Here is a 19,191-nt window from a genome sequence, read left to right as displayed (position 1 = left end):
CAGCCAGCTCCCTCATTGTCCAGGGTCTATGCCAAAACATGACATCTCCGGTCTCTCTTGTGCTGCTCTCCCGTCTCTGTGGCAGCAGCCAGCTCCTGCCCTAAATAGCTTTGAGTTTCTCAGGGCTTGTCTTCACTCAGTTAACTTGGTCCTGCCATGCGGGCAGGGGACTGGACTCGATGACCTCTCGAGGTCTCTTCCAGTCCTAGAATCTATGAATCTGTCCACCACACCCACAACCCTGACTGGAGTGTGACCTGGCGGGGTATAGGCTAAAGCTTGAGTGAGCAAAACTCATCAGTCGCTAACATGACTGCTCTGTAATGTGGACGCAGGCTAGATCCACCAGTGCATTCCCACAATTCACTGGGAAAGAATTCAAAGAGCGGCTCAGCTTACTGCAGCACAAGGAGCCATGGGAAACAGCCCCAGCAATCATAGGGCTAGTCTACACTACAAAGTTAGGACGACCTAGCTAAGTCACTCCAAGGGTGTGAAAAATTCACTCCCCTACGAGACGTGTTCAAGTTGGCCTAAGCCCTGGTGTAGACACTGCTAGGTCGATGGAAGAATTCTTCTGTACATCTAGCTATCCGCCTCTCAGAGGGGTGGATTTACTGCAGTGATGGAAGAACCCTTCCCATCATTGTAGTAGTGTCTACATTACAGTGGTCTGACTGCAGTTGTGCTGTTGTAGGGTTTCTAATGTAGGTGAGTGAATGCAGAGCCAGTGAAGACGCAGCAGCTGGCATGTTATGTCATCGTGTGGCTGCTGTCTCTCAAGCTAGGCCAACTCGAGAGGGGTAACTTGAGCATAGATCACTCAAGTTAGCTCTGCAGGGAAGACAAACCTTCAGAAATAGGAGTTGGGTGAGAAGGAATCTGCTTCAACCCACTCAGCAGGACTGGGATCCCAAGCCAGGAAGTGAGTAGCTTGGGTCTTGCAAGGTATTCCTGGGCCTCCTCCCCTTCCCAAACTATTTAATGAGAGGAGGAATCCTGCCATGAGGAAGTAATGCTAGTACCTCATTATCTCCTGGGTGGAGGACATTAATGAATTTGCTAGCGTTTGAGGATCAGCATTATTGTTCGGTCACTTGAGGACTTGGCCTGGCCTGGCCTTACTGTGACTGCCTGGAAGCCAGAGCACATGGAGCAGGGCCTCCTACATGCAGTCCAGAGTCTTCCACCTTCTGCAGTTAGCCCCACATCCTAGGTTGCCCAAGGAGGAGGGAGCTACTGGCTGTGACGGAAAGGGGAGCCTTCGGGGCTACGGACCATGGACTGCCAAGGAGTTGGGAGCTGGGGCTTTCAGGTTCCCATCAGCTTTCCAAAGAGCCAGGTGCCGGATAGGCCAGAGGGCAGCAAACCAGAACCCCACCTGTTTTCTGTGGCACTGTCAGTGAAATGGAACCATCTTCCCAGAAAGCTTAGATTTTGACAAATCAGCATTCTGTGATGGAAAGCCAGTCCCACAGATCATTTCTGACCAGCTCTAGTTGGGAGTGAAGTTCACAAGGTGGGGAAACAGGGATGTGCAGAGAGAAGAGAGGAGAACACACAGGCAGGGGAGAGGGAGAGAAACAAAGGAGGGTGGGGGGGAAAGAAAGAGAAATGAGTCAGAAATAGTCATGGCTCTAAAGGGGAATGTCTTCTCCCACTGAGTGATGCTGGGCAAACAGCTGATCATCACACAGCTTGCTTAGTACATAAGGGCATGTGCTCCCCTTGATCTTTGTGCAAACCATCCCTGGGAGAGCATTGTCCTAACCTCATACCCCAGCCCAGAATTAAAATGGAGTTCACCCTTCTCCGCATTGAGTTAACTCCTTTGCCACAGACCTCGCAGGCCGGCACGGAATCTGAACTGTGCCACCTTGCCTGGCTTCTCCGGCTGCTTGCACTGTTCCAGCTGGAAGTGAGATCTGAGTGTGCGCCAATAGCTCACCCTGTTTAACTGCTACAGGCAGAGCCCAGCTGTTTCCATCCACCCTGGAAGCCAGATAACGCAGTGCTGCTGCGGGACGGTCTAGTCCCTACCACTGGATGGAACAGGAACTTTCTGTTCCATGAGTCTGCCTTCCAAAACAGCTCACCCTGAGATCCCCACCCAGAGGAGATGGAGATTCTCCCAGGGGCCTCTGGATTTGCTGCAGCATGTCTCTATCTCCCCCACCAGCCTGTGGTAGAGATTCCCTAGAGAAGCAACAGACACTCCATCCTGTGAGACACTTATAACTATTCTCCAGGGGAATTTTTCTAGACCATGGAGACGCATCCTGGCCCTCTCTTCCTGGTCTGTGCCGAGCTGGGAGCACAGGAGAGCTGCCAGTTCTGATTTCCAACTAGCTGCGTCTGATTCTGGCGCCAGGGTGAAGGCAACGCCTTTTTCTCCCTAGAATGTCTTGCATCAGAATCCAGATGTGAGTTTGATGCCATTTCATCAAACTGTGAAGCCAGCTGCTGTGGTACTCCCATGGTATTGCTCTGTGCATTGCACTGGGATTTTATTCTTTTTGGAGAGCCTAGTGCTATGGGATCTCCCATCCCTTATTTGGTGCCTGCAATAAGTCTGCAGCTCTCTCTCTGACAGTCACAACCCCATCAGCTCTCCAACGCTAAGGAGTGCTCGTTGTAGGCGGAGGAGGACTCATAGGCCTGACTCTGTATGGGGCAGGCTTTCTCAAAGTATGGAACTCAATACCCTAGTGTACGGTAGGGCGTGCCATGCTGCCGAGGGCCCTGACCATTTGTGCTTATTAAAGATCTCAAGGCATTTCCGTCAAGAAGAGGAGCATTATTAACCCTGCTGTTTTGCCCAGACTGAAATTCAGGCAATTCAACTTGGTCTCTCGAAAGTCTCCCTTCCAGTTCTGGTTGTAAGTGGGACTCTCCTTCACTGCCTGTTGTGCTGTGTGTTCTTAAACACCGCCCGATCCCCCTGTCCCCAGTGGTGGCAGGAAAGGAGGTGGTTGCTGGATGCACTGCTGGCAAAGCTGGTTGGGAATGGATGCCGCTGTTATTCCAGCTGGGTAGAGGGAGCGATGTATCTCTGAAGCCTGCCCAGGGTGGTGGCTAGTTGGGCTGGTGTCTCTTCCTGGGCAGAGGGAGGGGAGGCTGCAGGGCACAGATTGCTCCCCCTTGCTCTTTCACCAGGCCCTACCTCTGGGCTTGCTCAGCCTCAACTGATGCAGACTTTCCACTGAGCGCCCTGCTCTCTGGCCAACCGTCCCGCTCCTCTCTGTGGGGCTGCTGGGTCTGAAGGGCAGAGAGAGATTTCTCCTTTTTGAATTGCGAGCCCAGAGAGGGGCTCTGTCTGGGTTGTGAGGGGATGGCCAATCCCAGTGCTAGGGCCTCACTATCAATTCCATTGGATGGGGTCCCTCTGATGCTGATGGAGTGCAGCCTGGTGCCGAATGTAGCTTCCGCTAGGAGCTGCTGACACCAACCAAGCCCTGCAACTCCCTGTGTTGGGTACATCCTCCAGGACCGGACTTCCAAAGAATTGGAGTGCTCTAAGACTGTGAGAGAGCAGAGCACAGGAAGTAGATCCAGGAGCTGCTGATCCTTTAGCCTGGCTCTGGCACCTTCTCCCTCTGTGGCTCTAGTACAGTCTTTGTTCCTTCTCTTCTCCCATAAAGTACAATCCAGGCCACTCCACTGAGGCATCTCCTCACCCCAGCCCCGTCTAGACAGAAGCTGGCCAATACCCGTGTGAGCCAGTTTCCTTTCTAGGCTGGAGTCAAGGCCCCTGTGGGATCTTTGTAGGAAGTATAGCCCACCCTAACATGGCTTCGGTGCATGCTGGAGGGGGATCATTTCTTGGCGCTCTTCCAGGGCCAGCCAGCTGAAACGCATGATGATCTCATTGGCGTGGCCACCCTCTGTTATTCCCGGCACCCCTTGTCACACCAGGAGGGCTGCCCTGATGCAGTGGACAGCAGGATTCCGCACTGGCTTTTGGAGCAATAATGATCTTTGGGCAAAGGCCGGACCTGAAGTGGGGACTGAGCTGAGCCATTTCTGATTCTCCCAGAGCTGGGGGAGGCTGGGCCCCATCCCCTCCTGTCAGTTACTCTCCACTGTAAACCCTGTGTCTGGGGCTGAAAGGAACTTTCAACAGAGATAAACTCCAGCCCCACTAAATCACTTTGCTGTCTAAACAAAGACAATAATCCCCTGGTGACTCCCACGGGCGCGTGTGCCAGAAAGCTATTCATTAGGCAGGTTTCTGCCAGTGGGCCTTTTATCAGTCTTCCCAGTCCACAAGCATTCCAACACGTATAGACAGTAAAGACTCTGGAACAGGCTCTAGTGAGACTCTGAGCAATCTCCGGGTGGGTCAGCCTGTGCCCAGGGAGGGACTGGCCTGCTCAGGCCCCCTCCTCAGAAGGGAGGGGCTCATGGCCTTGCGGCTGTGCGTCTGGCTAGTAGTGCCTCCCTCCTGTGGGAGATGCGGGAGGAGACAGAGTCCCCACCCTAAAGAGCTTATAAGCAAATAGTGCCACGGTATTCAGATGTCCTCACTGAGCTGTGGGTGTCCCTCCTGAGACAAGGGCTAGGGCCTGATTTTCAGAAGAGCTGAGCACCTACAGCTCCAGTTAAAACACATGGGAGCTGTGGGTGCAAAGCACCCTGGACGATCCATCCCCAGCTGTCCCAGGTTGGGAACCCAGAACTTAGGGACATGTGCTGTCCCAGCTGGTCCTTGACTGACAGCCAGTAGTGGGGGGAGGGGGGACTGCATGAGGGTATCTAGCTACAGGGGGACAGGTTACCTGCTTTGCCCTGGCCAAGCAACAGGCATCTCAATATTTGTATTGCAGAGCTATCCATGGCCCCACTCACGGTCAGGGCCTCACTGTGCTAAACACAGGGACACACCCTACCACCTCTGACTGCTCACGGTGACCCTGCTGGTCCTTGTGCTTGTCCCATCTCGCCCCATGCCCCTAAGGGTGCGGGGAGACCCCCTGGGAGTTGGCCGTGGGTGTGATTGTGTTGAAGGGGTGGAGCTAGCATTCCAGCCAGCCCCCTGGCTGTGGGCAGTGCCCCATAGCAGTGGTACTTGGCTGCATTGCATGTGAGCTCTCTCTGCCATGGGGTTTGAAGATCAGCATCTCCTGGGACTACCCAGTCCTTGTGGCTGGGGACAGGGCTCTGCCCCATCATTGTGAGGTGTCTGCAGCATGGGAGGATATGGCCTGCAAAGCCAGGGATCCCCCTCAGCTGGTGGGGGAAGGCGGGGGCTGTTTTGGGGAGGGCATGTTATCAGGAAAGCCTCCCCTCCTAATTCCAGCTGTGTGGCTGGGGTGAGGAGACTGGCCACAGGGTCACTCCCACTCACCATATGCTTCTTGGGGCCATGCCTGTGCCAGGGACACCCCTGCTCCAGTCATGTGACACACACCTCTCCTGCCATCTCAGATCAGTAGACTTATGATCAGTCCCAGAGAATGGGGAGCGAATGGCCCCTTAGCATCAGGCTGTTACCCCAAAGTCCAGTGCAGAGAAACTCCTGATTAGCCTGTCGCAGAGTTTGGGGGATGTAAGTCAGGGTGCAAGGTGGAGAGCTGAGGGGAGAGGGTTGGGAAGTTGGGGTGATGAGTTAGTACACTGGCCTTCCATCTCTGCAGAGCTGGATTTAACTTCTGACTCGGGTCACATGTGAGATGACTTTGCAGTGCTCAGCCTATTCTTCCCCCATCCACCTGCCCTTCTCACTAGTCAGAGTGACATAATAGTCGCTCTGGAGAGCAGGAGTGAAAGTAGAATGGTGGGAGAGAGCAGTTCAGATTTGAGGGGCATCAGCAGAGCTCGAGGGCCAGTCCATGTAGCACCTACCCATCCTTTCCCTGGCACTGAAGTCTCATGCCCCTGCCCACCTGATGAAGCCGAGCTAGCTACCTCGCTCCCTGCCCTGCTTCTCAATATGGGGACAACACAGGTATGTCCCTTTCCCTCCCAGAGCACCAGGCTCTGTCCCTGTCTGGTAGAGAGGGAGGGGCCAGTTGGTCTCTGGGGGCTGAGGCCCAAAATAGTTGCTGCATTTCTGTCACACCCATGCTAAGAACTGGCCGTGACTGGCGGAAAGGGCAGAAAATCACAGCCTCATTGCCACCTGACACCCCGCTGGGAACAGCTGGTTGAGCTGAGCAGGGAGCCTAGCTCCTAGGAAGAGCCCCACAGCCCCTCCCCCCCATCTTTGCATCTTGGGGAAATGGTAATGGTCAGCCCACAGAACATTTTGTGCTGTTTTGGCTGCATTTCCCCCTCCACCACTAAATTGGAACCAGCTGCAAGTCTCACGTGGGCCCCCAGTCCAGCGGCCTCCTATAAATAGCTAAGCAGGAGCAGCTGGGGAGTAGAAATAGCTCAGTGGGAGCTACACCTTCACCAAAGAGGGGGAGAGGAACTGCGTAAGTGCAGCAGCCCCCAGCTCTGCAAGTGGCCCCTTGCCGTCAGGGCAACCCTGACTCCGTATTTCCCCAGGGAGCTGGGCTCGAACCTGCTGTGGGCAGCTAAGGCTTGGGAGTGAATTACAGGCCTGAACCAGCAACAGGCCAAAGTTGGGGAGCACAAAGGGGGAGCACCAGGGAGAGGCTGCTGGCTGCCCTAGGCTTCTGAATGTTATCTTAAGAGCCACAGAATGGCAGCAGCTAGCCCGAGCCCAGCTCAGGGCAGCTCTTAGCAACTTAACCTGGGGGAGGGGGATGCAATTCCCAGCCTACAGCCAGCTCATCACAGCTGTTCCCGGCTGTTCCAACACCACCGGGCTGCCCCTAGCACTGTAGTTCCACCTGGGGATGATGCTCAGGGAGAAGTGGGCCCAGCAAACATGGCCACTCTAAGCGAGAGGGAACAAATCCATAAATGCAGCCACCTCTGGAGCGGTGTGTCTCAGTGATGGGTGAGTGATTCCTGTCTCTATGAAAGGAGCCATAGAAATGTGACTTATTCACGGGGGGCAGAAAGATTCCTTGTCAGGGTGTGTTTGGCTCTGAGAGCTCCCGGGTACTTCCCCTGGGGAGAATATAAGCACCTTTAACGCTGCCCCCCCCCCCCCGAAATCCCCAGAGCAATCGCAGTCCACCTCTCCCTGAGCCGCAGCAACAGCCACACAAACACAGGAGATGGGCACCTGAGGAAAGCTAGCACCAGGCTGCTTAGAAATTGTCAAGTTGGAACCAGCCACCCCTGTCCTTTGAAGGCAAAGAAGGCCCAGGCTGCTCTGAACATCAGCAGAGGCGAGGCCCGACCCACTGAATAGTAGCTATGCAGAACAGGCCCAGTTCCCAAGGAGCAGGAGGTTCTAATCTCCCCAGGCACCCTCTCGGTTGCTCTGCCAATCCACACTAGCTTCCCATCTGCCCCTAGTTTCTTTCCCTGATTTGACTCTGTCCTGAGCCTAGACCCTGGTGCCAAGAGTGAAGCAACAAGGTTTGAATCCACCCCCTCATTCCCACTCCCTCCCAGCACTCCCAGGGATCTCTCGCCTCCTATGCACACTGCCCCGGAAGGGAAATTTACTACTCTCCCACCCCCCCATCACTGCCCAGGCTGGTGAACTGGGGGATAGTGAGCAACTCAGGACACTGCAGGAGCAAGGGTGTGTGAAAATGGGGGGGTTCAACACTAGTTTGAAACACACAGGCAGCAAAGAGTTAGGCCCTGGGGCAGGGGTCAGTGGGGAGAGCAAGGGTGTGGGAGGGCAGGGAGGAGAGCAAGGAATGTGTGTGCGCAGGGATTCTTGGGGCATGGGGAAAGAGGAAGAAGATCTGTGAAGGGGTGAAGATCAGGGTGCATTATGGAAGCAGGAGTGTGGAATTCCCCTCTGCCACCACTATGATGGATGAAGGCTTTCCCAGCACTACTGCTGAACAAGTTTTTCCAGCTCCCCCATTCAGCACTTACAGTAGACCCTCCGAGATACTGACAGCTGGGGTGGAGTGAGTTTGTAACTCTGAACAAAATGTTATGGTTGTTCTTTCAAATGTTTACAATTGAACACTGACTTCATACAGCTTTGAAGCTTTACTATGCAGAAGAAAAATGCTGCTTTTAACCATCTTAATTTAAATGAAACAATCACCATTTCCTTGCCTTGTCAAGTCTTTTATTTTATTTTTTTAAACTTTCCCTTTATTTATTTAGTAGTTTATGTTGAACATAGTACAGTGCTGTACAGTATTTGTGTGTATGGTCACTGCTGCTGCCTGATTGCGTACTTCCAGATCCAAATGAGGTGCATGGCTGACCGGTCAGTTCATAACTTTGGTGTTTCTAACTCTGAGGTTCCGCTATACAGTACCACCTTTCCCTTTCCCACTGATGGCCAGTATCAGAAGGCAGCCCTGTCTGCAGCACCCCCGGCTGGCAAGCCATGGTATGACATGTGTGGCCTGCCCTTAGCATCCCCCTCTCAGGTCACCCAAGAGCTCCAATGCAGGTTCTCTTGCTACAATAATGCCCTTCCTTGGGGCAAGTTTATTATCAAAAGTCCCAAACCATAGTCCATTTATCACCCTAGTGCAAGCTGTCCTGAAAATCACACATCCTCTCAGCCATGGATGTAACACATACCACATCCTGGCATTGCCCGCCACACCCAGATTCAGTCACTCCTCCTGTCTCTCTGCCAGGACAGCCAGCCCAGCCCTTCCTCCTGTGGTGTAACCCCTGTTCTTCACAGCAGGAACCCCCCAGCCTCTCTGCTGGCAGCATCCTTGCCAGGGAAGCATCCCTCACTCTCCCTGGCCCTCTCACAGTTCCTCTGGCACGAGCTTTCGAGCCCTGGAGGTGGCAGTGGGTAGGCCCCTCCATTGCTCCTCTGCCTTCCAGCCTCCCTTGTCCCCAGCTCCAGCTGGAGCCAACAGGCAGCTCCCGATGCTGCTGCTGCATCTCCAGCCCTGGCTCTTTGGCTTGGGGACATCAGCCAGCAACCTTCTCTTGCTGCTCTCCCGCCTTCAGCCCTCTCCCAGGTTCCAAACATACAGGCTCTGGTAGTGCTAACTTGCCTCTTCCCTTGTTCCTCTAGTCGGTGCTGCCAGGCAGCCCTGACTCACCAGATATTTCTCTCAGGGTCTCTTCCGGATCTTTGATAGCACCCAGTGCTGCCCTACCCTTTTAATTGGAATGAGCTGATGAGGCTCAGGTGCACTGGCCCCGCTCTGCCCCAAAGGGGCAGTGTCAGCCTGTGACAGCTCATCAGGAGGAGGTTGGTTAGGATTCTGGAGAATGCCAAGTAAGGCCTGGGACTGACTGCTGCCTAGCATGGTGCTGTCTTGGAAGCAGGACCATGGGACATAGGGCTGAACACTTAAGCACTGGGTACAGTTCTGGATGCTCGGCGGGCACTGGATATTTAATAGACCAGTATTAACTCCATGGCAGAGCCTCCTTCTGTAAACCCGCAGTGACCTGGCTTGCATCTCCTAGGACACTTCAGTGGCATCTGCTTCTCTGAGCAGGGCCAACCCCCTTCCCTCCCTTCCTGGGGATTTTACAATCAGCTGTTCTTGGCTCTTCCTTGGTTACTGCTGTGGTAACCACTTTTAATTTCTCCGAAGCCTGTTCTCACCTTCCAGGGTTCTAGTTCTGGTGATCTTAGGGTTTGGGTAGGAATTGGTTGTTGTGACACAGGGCTCACTGTTCTCTACAAACAACTCCTGTCTCATACCTGACAAACTCACTCCACCTCAGACACCATTTTCTGGGTGTTTATCCATGAAGGGTAGCATGTGATGTCTCTATTGAATGCTTGTAATTTATTAATACTTATAACCATTGTGTGTCCGGGTAATGTTTAAGGAATAATGTAACTATATTGAAAGCTGTCCCTTATGGTCTTGGAGTAAAAATGAGTCCGCAGGAAATCATGCATCTTGGTGATGGCCCATTGAAGTGGAAGGGAGCATTCCTCCCACTCTCTGCCTAGCTGATTGTCACATATTTCTCAATTTTCTACGATTGCAGCAGCTGAGAACAGTCATTGGAAAACCATCAAAGACAAACTATAAACATTGAAACCACTTGGAGGTAAAAAGGAAGAATACAACAGACGGGGTCACCCTGTCTGGGAATGAAAACAAAATTCTGATTCATTCTATCACAGCGTGGAAAAAGATCCTCTGCATTCCTTCACCGAGAACACATCTTGTTGAGCGAGCGTGTTTCATAAAAGATTGGATCCTGGTTCCTCTGAAGTCAGCCCACTCTGCAACTGACTGAACTTAGGGGAAAACCTACTGTACTAACTAGGAAGGCTGGTGGTATCAGGGAGCTAATACCTAGCTACCACAGGCAAGACTCCTTTGCTCTGGAGGCAGGGGGTGCCAAGTTCTGGGTATCCCGAGAACCATCACAGTAGGTTCTAGGGGAGAAAACTGGTCCAGTCAGCAAATTTGTTCAAATGTGTATAGATCTTTCCTTCTGCAGGCTAGCAGTTAGCACACCCCAGCCCTTTGACTCCCTGAGTGAGTCTGGAGCAGAGCAGAGACAACCTGTGTGTGGCTAACTCTGTGGAGATAGTTAGCCAGAGTTCTGCTCTGGCCCTGGGGCCCAGGTCCCTCCCTCCAACCTGTCTGTATCCCTACTGCGTTACACTCAAGTGGCCAGACCTTTGACTTCTGGACACCCAGAATGCACACAGATTTACTGCCTGTGTAAAAAAAAAAAAAAAGTGCCCCCCACCCCATTCACTAGCTTCACCTCCGTTCAACACTCTCCTTCACACAAACAGAGCGTTTCTCCGATTGCTCCAGTGCAGCCACTGTTGGGGTGGAGCGTGGCAGCCTTTTAACAGTGCACAGTGACATGGCACAATTTTTTAAGCCAGGAAGCGATGTGGGAATTCAGTATCTCTTTGAAACGGCAAGGGAGAGTGAGGGGAATTGAATGGACTTGCTAGAGTTGGGCTGAGGCCAGGACACAGGACCTAACACCCTGCATCACCAGAAGTGATTGGGAATCTCTAGCGGCATAAGTAATCGGGGTCCCTGTGTGACGTCTCAGTGGGGAGACAAGCTATTCTCAGTGTGGATGCCAAGCACATGCCTATCTCCGCTCCTCTGACATAGCAGGTTGTCAGGGGAGAGTTCTTCATCTTTTCTCAGAAAGAGGCCCTGGGTCAGTTCTTTTTATCTGCCCCTCCCCCTTTGGGACAGATACCAGCCGCAGGGCCTTTAGGGCACCTCCCTGAGCCGCTGCTCCATGGAGTCTCTGCCCAGTGCAGCCTGAAGGGTCTGGAGCGACCTGACTGACGGAGACCCACCTGCCCTCTTGACAACAAAGAGAGATTTACCGGCTGGGGTAAGGGGGATCCTCACCTCGAACCAGCCAGTTGTTCCCAGCTGCAGGATCTAAGGTCTGCAGCTGGGTTTAGACAACAGGTCAGTTTCCATTCTGTCACATACTGCAGGGGGGTTGGGAGATTGCTGCAGCTGAAGGGAGCCGGGAGCATGGGGGCTGAGTCCTCCCCCCTGTTGTGAGAACACAGCATTGTTTTTGCTGTTATTTAAGTGGCTGGAATTGTGTTTGTGGGAGTCTCTCTAATGGTCTATTTTATATGTTAGTCTCTTAGGAATTGTTCCAAAATGTGTGTAATTCTGGGGGAACTGGGTGCATGCTCAGTGCCCAGGGCACAGAGAGCATGAAGGAGCTATGGGGAGCACCTGGCTGGCAGGATGGGGGCACTTAGTAAGGGGTTGCAGGCAGGGATCCTAGAAGTCCAATCTGCAGGGAAAACTTACCCCAAACTCAATGGGCCAGCTCTCTCTTTTTCACAGGAAAACTCTTTAGTCTGGTGTAAACACACAGTCTGATTGTGCTGTCAGCTACAGCAGGGTACATCTGAAGTCACTCCAGGCAACAATACTGGATTTACTGTACAACTCAGATCAGACTCTGAGCCCAAGGGCCACTTCTAGCAGAACTGTGTGGAATGGTCGGGAAGCAGGTGGGAGCGAATGCTCTGGTAAAACTGTGTGACTGGGACGGATCTGGCATTGGGGTTGGGGGTTGAAAGGAGTTTCTATGTGCACTAAGCGGGGAGTGTGTGGCAGGAGAAGTAACTAACAGGTGGGTTTAAGATAAAGCAGCTCTTCAGTTTACTTTGTGCCCATCCATTAGTTGCTGCAACCAACCGAGCCCCTCAGCATGTGTGTTACACTCTTTCTCCACACTCACCTGCTGCCAGATCAGTGTCAGTAGCATGACTTTACTCCAGGCACCCACTTACAGCTGTTTGTGATCATTGGTACTGCAACCCTGGATTCTCCCTGGAAGGTCTGTTTCTCCTCTCACACAAGTGTAAATCAGGAGGGATTCCAGTGAGGTCCAGGCTGGGTGAGTCAAACTAGGTCAGAGATGCCTGGGGAGCTGGCTACATTTGGCTCCTCAAGTAGTGTGGAGTGCACTGACCGGGTAGGTTAGCTCAGGTCCCGCATAGTGTCAGGAGCTGCGCTCATTAGCTTTGGAAGTGGCTGGTGCAGTGGGCTGTAGTATGTAACTCAAGGCATATCCCAGCCCTGAAACACTCCCTTCCCACTCCCCTCCAGACTTCTGGGCAGCTGAGATAAGGAGCTGGGTGCAAAGAAAGATATAAAACACCTTGTTTATATTTCTATATAGAGAAATATACACCTCTACCTCGATATAACGCTGTCCTCGGGAGCCAAAAAATCTTACCGTGTTATAGGTGAAACCACATTATATTGAACTTGCTTTGATTCACCAGAGTGTGCGCCCCCCCCCCCCCCCCCCCCCCCCCTTACCCCATTATATCCGAATTAGTGTTATATCTGGGTAGAGGTGTGTGTAATTATATATACACACAAACAGAGAGAGAGAGAGAGTGTTCCTCGGGGAGTTCCCACTGGCTGCAGAGTTCCCACCTGAGGCTCTGCAGATGGGGTGGCTGAGAGGGGCTGGGCTCGGGTCACCCTCTCACTCCGAGTGCTGGGATTATGACTCCCCTTCAGGGCTGGCTGATTTCACACTCCCTGCCAAAGAGATGGGGGAGTGAGAATGGAGCAGGACAGGACAGGGTCATGGCTGTGGACAATGCTAGGAGCTGCTGCAGGGTCCCTGACCTGGAGGAAGGGGGTGCGTGTCTGGAATGAGAGTCATAGGACTGTCAGCAACTTTGCCGGGGCGAGAGAGCAGGCATTACTGCCCCCATTAGAGACACCCAAGCAGGGTGGGGGAGCCTGGTGTCCAACTGCCTCTGCTCTCTTATTGGCCCCAGCATAGAGAGCCTCTGTAACAATGGAGCAGAGACTCTAGGCACTGGCCCTTCAGAGACTGCCCTGATCCTGCTGCCTCTTCCCAGGGAGGGTCTGAGTCTCGGGCTTGGAAGCCTGTGGGAAGTGGCTGTGGGGTTCCCAGGGTTCTGGGCTCGAGTGAGCAGTGGAAGAGGATGTCTGAAAACGGGACTCAGGAAGGAGGGGAGATGATGACTGGAAACTGTGGCTGTTTCCTTATCAGCTCTCTGATGGTGACTGTTGAAACAAAGGGTTTGTCATAATTCTGGGAATAGTATGAGACACACCATCCCCTGGGTGCAAACGTATGCAGGCAGGCCCCTGCGCGCACACACATACAGCTCTCTGTGCACACAGCCTCTGCCTGCGGTGTAGAAATACAAGAGGCTAACTGTAAAAACCTGCATTTACGAGGGACCTGACCCTCACCAGGCCAGACAGCTCCAAATTAGTGTGCCCACAGCCTCATTAGTTCTAGAGTTGAAGGCCAAACTGGGACCACCAGGTCATAATAGTCTGACCTCCTGTATATCTCAGACCAACAGCACCACCCAGCAACCGAAATGAGACCGAAGTATTACAGCCCATAGGAAACTAGACTGTTATGTGCCACAGGCAGAGGATAGGAGGGACCGAGGTGCACCAGTGCCCGAGTTCCCCTGCAATGACAGGGAAATTATTAAGTGCAATATACCCAGATCATCCTGCAAGTGACCCACATGCTGCAGAGGAAGGCAAAAAAAAAAAAAGAAAACCCCAAGGGTTTCCCCCAATCCCTGGGGGGGGGAAATTCCTTCCTAATCCCACATATGGCGATTGGTTAGACCGTGAGCATGTGGGCAAGTACCAGAGCGAGAGCGCTTGGTGTCACCTCAGAGCTCTGACCCTCCCCACGCAATGAACCATCTCTGGCCATGGCCATCCCTGATGCTTCAGAGGAAGAAGATTTTAAAAAACAAAACCCTCCCAGAATACGTTGGTAGGAAGGGGGGAGTCCCTTCCTGACCCTGCGGGTGGCCGGCTGGAACCCTGAAACAAGAGCTTTTAGGAACATAAAACGTAAACTGGAAGGGAGTCCCAAGGCTGCTGAGCCCTGACCTTTCGATCACAAGCAACCCCATCATACAATCACACGCATACATTTGTCCAGCTCGCTCTTAAAACTAGATAGTTGTTTGCCCCTGCAACTCCTATTGGGGGCTGTTCCAGATCCCCACCTGTCTGAGGGTTAGAAACCTTCTTCTAATTGCCATCCTAAATGTGTTCATGGTCAGTTGATGCCCATATGTTCTTGTGCCCAATTGCCCGTTAGCTTAAATAGCGGCCAGGTTAGGGTCCATATGGGAACCAGGTGGGAGTGTCAAATCTCAGATATACCATAGTGCAGCATCAGTGAGATTTTGTGTTCAATGTACAACTGCCATATATACACTGTATCCGTATCAAAAGCGTACGTGGGCACTCCCCTAAGGGCGGCGTGAACTCAGATGGAGTCCCTTCAAGTCAGCCCCTGCACTGGGACATCAGGAAAGACTTTTGACTCTCTGAAGAATATCTATAGATAAGGGCAGGAAAGGCATCCAGGCCTGTCCTGTCCTGATCATTTTATGGGAATAATGTCCTTGACAGCCATTATCAGCGGGTGCTGGGATCAAAGTACTGACTGGAATGCTCATGCCATCCCATTTGTCCTGGAGCCCTGAAAGGGCCATGCAGTTTCGTCAGAGGTAGCCCTGCAGTGGATTCACAAGAGGGAGCAGCAGCATGGCTTGTTACAAGGGCTCCCACATCCCTCCCCTGCAGGGAGATTTCATTTCTAAGCTCTGCAGCACTGTCACAAAGCTGTTCTGCCATGACCTTGAAATAAATCTTTCCTCTCCCTGATGTGCGGGGGATCTCACGATCCATGAAGGCGCATGTATCCTCTGAGGGGGAGTGCAGGCCCAGCAGCTGTCTCTTGCAGGCGTTCTTAGCCCAGCTGTGCATTCTCGCAGGGTTGCTTGTGAAGGCCGGGCTACATACGCTGGTTGGTTGTAGGGCACTGTTGTTGGGTTGCCCAAGGCGGCACAGGCTGAGTCACTCGCTCTGGTTTGTTATTGTAGGGTTCCTTGTAAGGGTTGGCTGCATTATAGGTATTTGGGAGTAATGAGCACTGGGCTGTGAGTGTTGGCAATAAGCCGGCACTCTGTGGAAAGAAATGGAGGCACTTAGCAAAATGAGATCATGGGATTAGGCAGCTCTGGCACCTTCCCTTAGGAAGCCCCCTCATCCTTCCCAGAGTGACATGGGCTCACGGTCAGCTGGGAAACAGGAATGAGTGGCCCCCTTGGGGCAGAGAGAGGGGTCCTGGGAGAGGAGTGTGTGGGGACCCACCAGCTTAGGGCAGCAGAACTAAACCAGGAGCGTGATGTGAGTGGGACAGATAGGCTTGCCGAGGCTGCTGCAAGCGGGCCCACCGCAGCTGCACTACCGTCAGGGGGAGCCGTTCCCACCCCAGCAAACTCCCCAGCTCCTGGGCCGTGCTGCCCTGCTCCATCGTTCCTCTGGGATCCTGAAGATGGCAGCCTATGGTACTGCTCACATGCTATCCCCTCCGCGAAATTCTCCATTTCGTCACTTCCCTTGGCTCCGTGTGACCTGACCTGATGCCAGCTGACACCAATTCATCTGCTCCAACGCAGCCCCCGTGACCAGGAGGGGCTCAGCACTCACCCCCGTGGGAGGCGAAACACCGTCCCGCTGCCTTCAGACACGCCTTCCCATTCAGTGGGCACGGGGCTGCCAGAGCTTCCATTGGCTCTGTCAGCCCCGGGTGTGTGCATGGGCTCGGCCTCTCCATCAGCCCCTCTCTGGTGTGGTAGGGGAGCAGGGGCGTGTCTCTCCATCAGGGAGTTTATCAGGCAGTGTATTGGGATCCAGGTTCTGCTCAGCCCCATTGGAACTGTCCTGACAGGAGGGATCCGGTTGCCCTGGGCCCCTTGTGCAGTGCGGGGCGGGGGGGGAGGTGGACTCCCCTCCCGGCAGAGGCAGGATGGATCTGGCTGGGGAGCAGGATGTGCAGCAGGAACACTTGCAGCTCTCTGCACACTGACCTAAGAGCAACTGGAGGTCACGCTTCACAGTGTCAGCTGGCTGGGGAGAGGGTTGCACACCTGGCCAGGTGCATGATGGGGGATTTTTTTAAACTTTCTCTGCGCCATCAAGTGGGACCAGCCAGTGCAGCAGGGGACATGAGGGGGGCATCAGATTAGATGGGCCCATTGATCTGATCCAGCTCAGCGAGGACAGAGGATGCTTGGCACATGGGCCCACTGGTCTCTTCTGGTGCAGCAGCTTCCACCTTCGTAGCGGTCTTCCCAAGTTCCTTCCCGCACTCGCGTGCCCCCTGAGCTGAACTCGCCTGGAGTGGGGTTTCTCCCACCAGACACAGTGGCTTTCCCGTTTGCTCTCCATTATTTTGGGGCTCCCTTAGACTGATGCTGGAGCCTTGAGGAGCAATCCCAGCTGTGGCTGGGCGCTGGCTGGCTGGGAGGCGGCCCCTGGCAGGAGGAAGTGGGTGAGATGTACTGGGTAACTACGCCGTGCCCCATAACCGACAAAAGGGATCGCACTTCTGCCCTGTCCAGAGGGGGAGTCGTGCGATCTGCAGAGGGGAGTGAGCTAGACGGGGGCGCACAGAGCATGCCCACTGCGTGTGAAGAGGAGGTGCCCAATGTAGTAACAGGCCAAACTGGCAAGGGCCAGGCTAAGGCTGCTCCTGCTGATGGGGCAGCAAATCCTGCAGCCTCTGTGGGAGGAGGGGATTGGCCTGTGCTCAGACCCTCCAGTTGGCCCTTGATTCCCCCAGACTCATGGATCTGTCCTCAGGGCTGAAGAGCCATTGGTGTAAGGGGATAAAGCAGGGCCGGGTCTCTGCAGGACGCAGACGTGGCTGGAGCAGGTGCCTAAAAGTTCTTGTCACTTGGTACCAAAGAGGGGTTGGGAGGAGGACTTGCTCCAGAGTACGTGGCAGAGAAAAGGGTGTGGGGGATATGCACCAGCTTAGAGCGTGCCAGAGCCGGACACTCCCCATCTCCAGAGAAGGGGTATTTGCCCCTCCTGGAGTCGCTGCTGGGCTGGCAACTCCACATAGCCTGGAATGGAGGAGCCAGGCCTCCTGGGTGGGTATGTAACTGAAGGGGAACAGATATGCCTGGCTGAGGCAGAGGAGACTGGGAAGCTGGGAAAAATGCCAGCTCAGCTCACCCAGGGGAGAAAGGACCAATGTCAGGGCCTGGCTTCCCTGCAGGAGGAAGGGGCTTCAGGCCTCCAACCCCACTGCCCTGTGTCCCAGCCTGTCCTGAACAAGTCACCTTCCCGTTTCGACGAGCTCAGAGCGGCGACTCTGCATAGGAGAGGCAGATCTGTGCGGGTACCGTTCCCTTTCAGAGTGTTGCTGATCCCCGCCCTTTGGGAGCTCATCCAGGATGCCCCCTGGCACTAAAACCAGCACAGTGCCCCTTGCTCCCGGGATTCCAGCTCCCCACTAAGCGCTCTCTGTTTGGTTTGGATTTGCAGGAGACCAGCAGCACAGTGAAGGAGTGAGAGTTGCTGGGAGCTACCAAACGTCGCTGACCGCCACCAGGCACCATGATGACGAGCAGCGGTCCCTCAGACAGGTATGGCCAGGCCTCAGTGTGCATGCACACGCGTCCCCTGGAAACATCGCCTCCCGCGCTGGTCCCCAACCAGCCCCTCCTGACAGAACCACAGCTGCAGTGGTGTTTACAGGACCCTCTCCCTGCAGCCTGGCAGGCTCACCAAGTGACAGGATCTCCAGAAGAGCCCAAGGACCCATGGGATGAGTCCACAGGTGCCATGATCTTGGCAAATCCAATGTCCCTGGAACTTGGAGGTGGGATGGTGGGGAGCTATTGTTGTCCCCAAACCCAGAAACCCTGCTGCCCTGCCTTCTGCCCTGGCCCTGCAGCTGAGGGCTGGGGGAGCAGCAGCCAGTGCTGTGCTATATGGAGCTCTATGGTGGAGCCCAGTCTGTAGCACCTGACGTGACTAAAGCAGCAGAATCAGGTCTGTGGCGCTCTCCTCCCTCAGAGGCTCTCCTTGTCAGTTTTCCTATAGCTCATGGGCTGCAAACATTCTGCACTGCAAGGAGGAAGATGAATACTAAGAGACTTGGCCCCCTCCCACATCTGCCAGCACACATCTGGCTGCCACGGGCCTGTGAGCAGCCAACACCCTCGCTCCCTCCCTCTTTCATAACAGCTTGGAAATCCCCAGGTCCCAGGGTAGCTGAACCATTGCACTCTTGCTTAAGGTCAGTGGGAGGAGGGGACTCTCTCAGCACTCGCAGGGCTCCACACAACCCCTCCTGGGCCAAGCAGACCCCCTTCTCCCCACTGCCCCTCTCCTACAATAGAGATCCATTCTCCTGCCTTTGCATCAATGCCGTATGGAGTGTCAGATGTAGCTCCCCCCTCCCTCCCCAGTTACACCTCGTTGGGGGAACCCAGTCTCTTCTCTGGGAAGGCACACGTAGCGGGTAAGGAAGTGGGAGCCCCTGGTGTTCGCAGCTAACAACCCACTTGGCCTTATTTCTCCAAACACATCCAACCTCCCATTAGGGGATTCTGGGTCCAACAGGCGGGTGCTGTACTAAGCAGCACTGTGATTAGAGCTGCCACTAGGGGGCAGTCAGGACTCCGCGTGCCCATTTGACTGCATTAAGGCCTAGGTCAACAAAAGCAGCTATTGGCTTTGAATGTTCCATGTTGGATGTCTAGGGCCTGATTCTCAGAGGGGCTGAGCACTCCCCACTCCAGGTGAAGCCAGTGGGAGCACCTCTGTAAAAACAGGCACAACGGCGCAGCACCCCACTGAATGGAGAACCCTCTGACAAAGGCTTGGGTGTCCTGGTGGCTAATCAGCTGAC

At 54.1% G+C, this 19,191-nt stretch overlaps 1 protein-coding gene across 6 annotated transcripts in view; it reads left to right on the top strand.

The window, feature by feature from the left end:
- SLC29A1 (solute carrier family 29 member 1 (Augustine blood group)) overlaps positions 1-19,191 on the top strand; it is a 56,998-nt gene that overhangs the window by 26,507 nt on the left and 11,300 nt on the right. For 5 of the 6 annotated variants that reach the window (XM_034764845.1, XM_034764842.1, XM_034764843.1 and 2 more), the window contains one exon: positions 17,820-17,920. In XM_034764845.1, the coding sequence (XP_034620736.1) occupies positions 17,892-17,920 (29 nt within the window). In that variant the 5' untranslated portion in view covers positions 17,820-17,891. Of the gene's footprint in view, positions 1-11,170; positions 11,391-17,819; positions 17,921-19,191 lie in introns of those variants that run through there. The other variant, XM_034764846.1, reaches the window with a different exon arrangement.

Source organism: Trachemys scripta, chromosome 3 (genome assembly GCF_013100865.1).
Source record: "Trachemys scripta elegans isolate TJP31775 chromosome 3, CAS_Tse_1.0, whole genome shotgun sequence".
Classification (NCBI taxonomy): Eukaryota; Metazoa; Chordata; order Testudines; family Emydidae; genus Trachemys; species Trachemys scripta.
The sequence above is the reverse complement of the archived record's forward strand: the minus strand, read 5'-3'. Positions and strand labels throughout refer to the sequence as shown.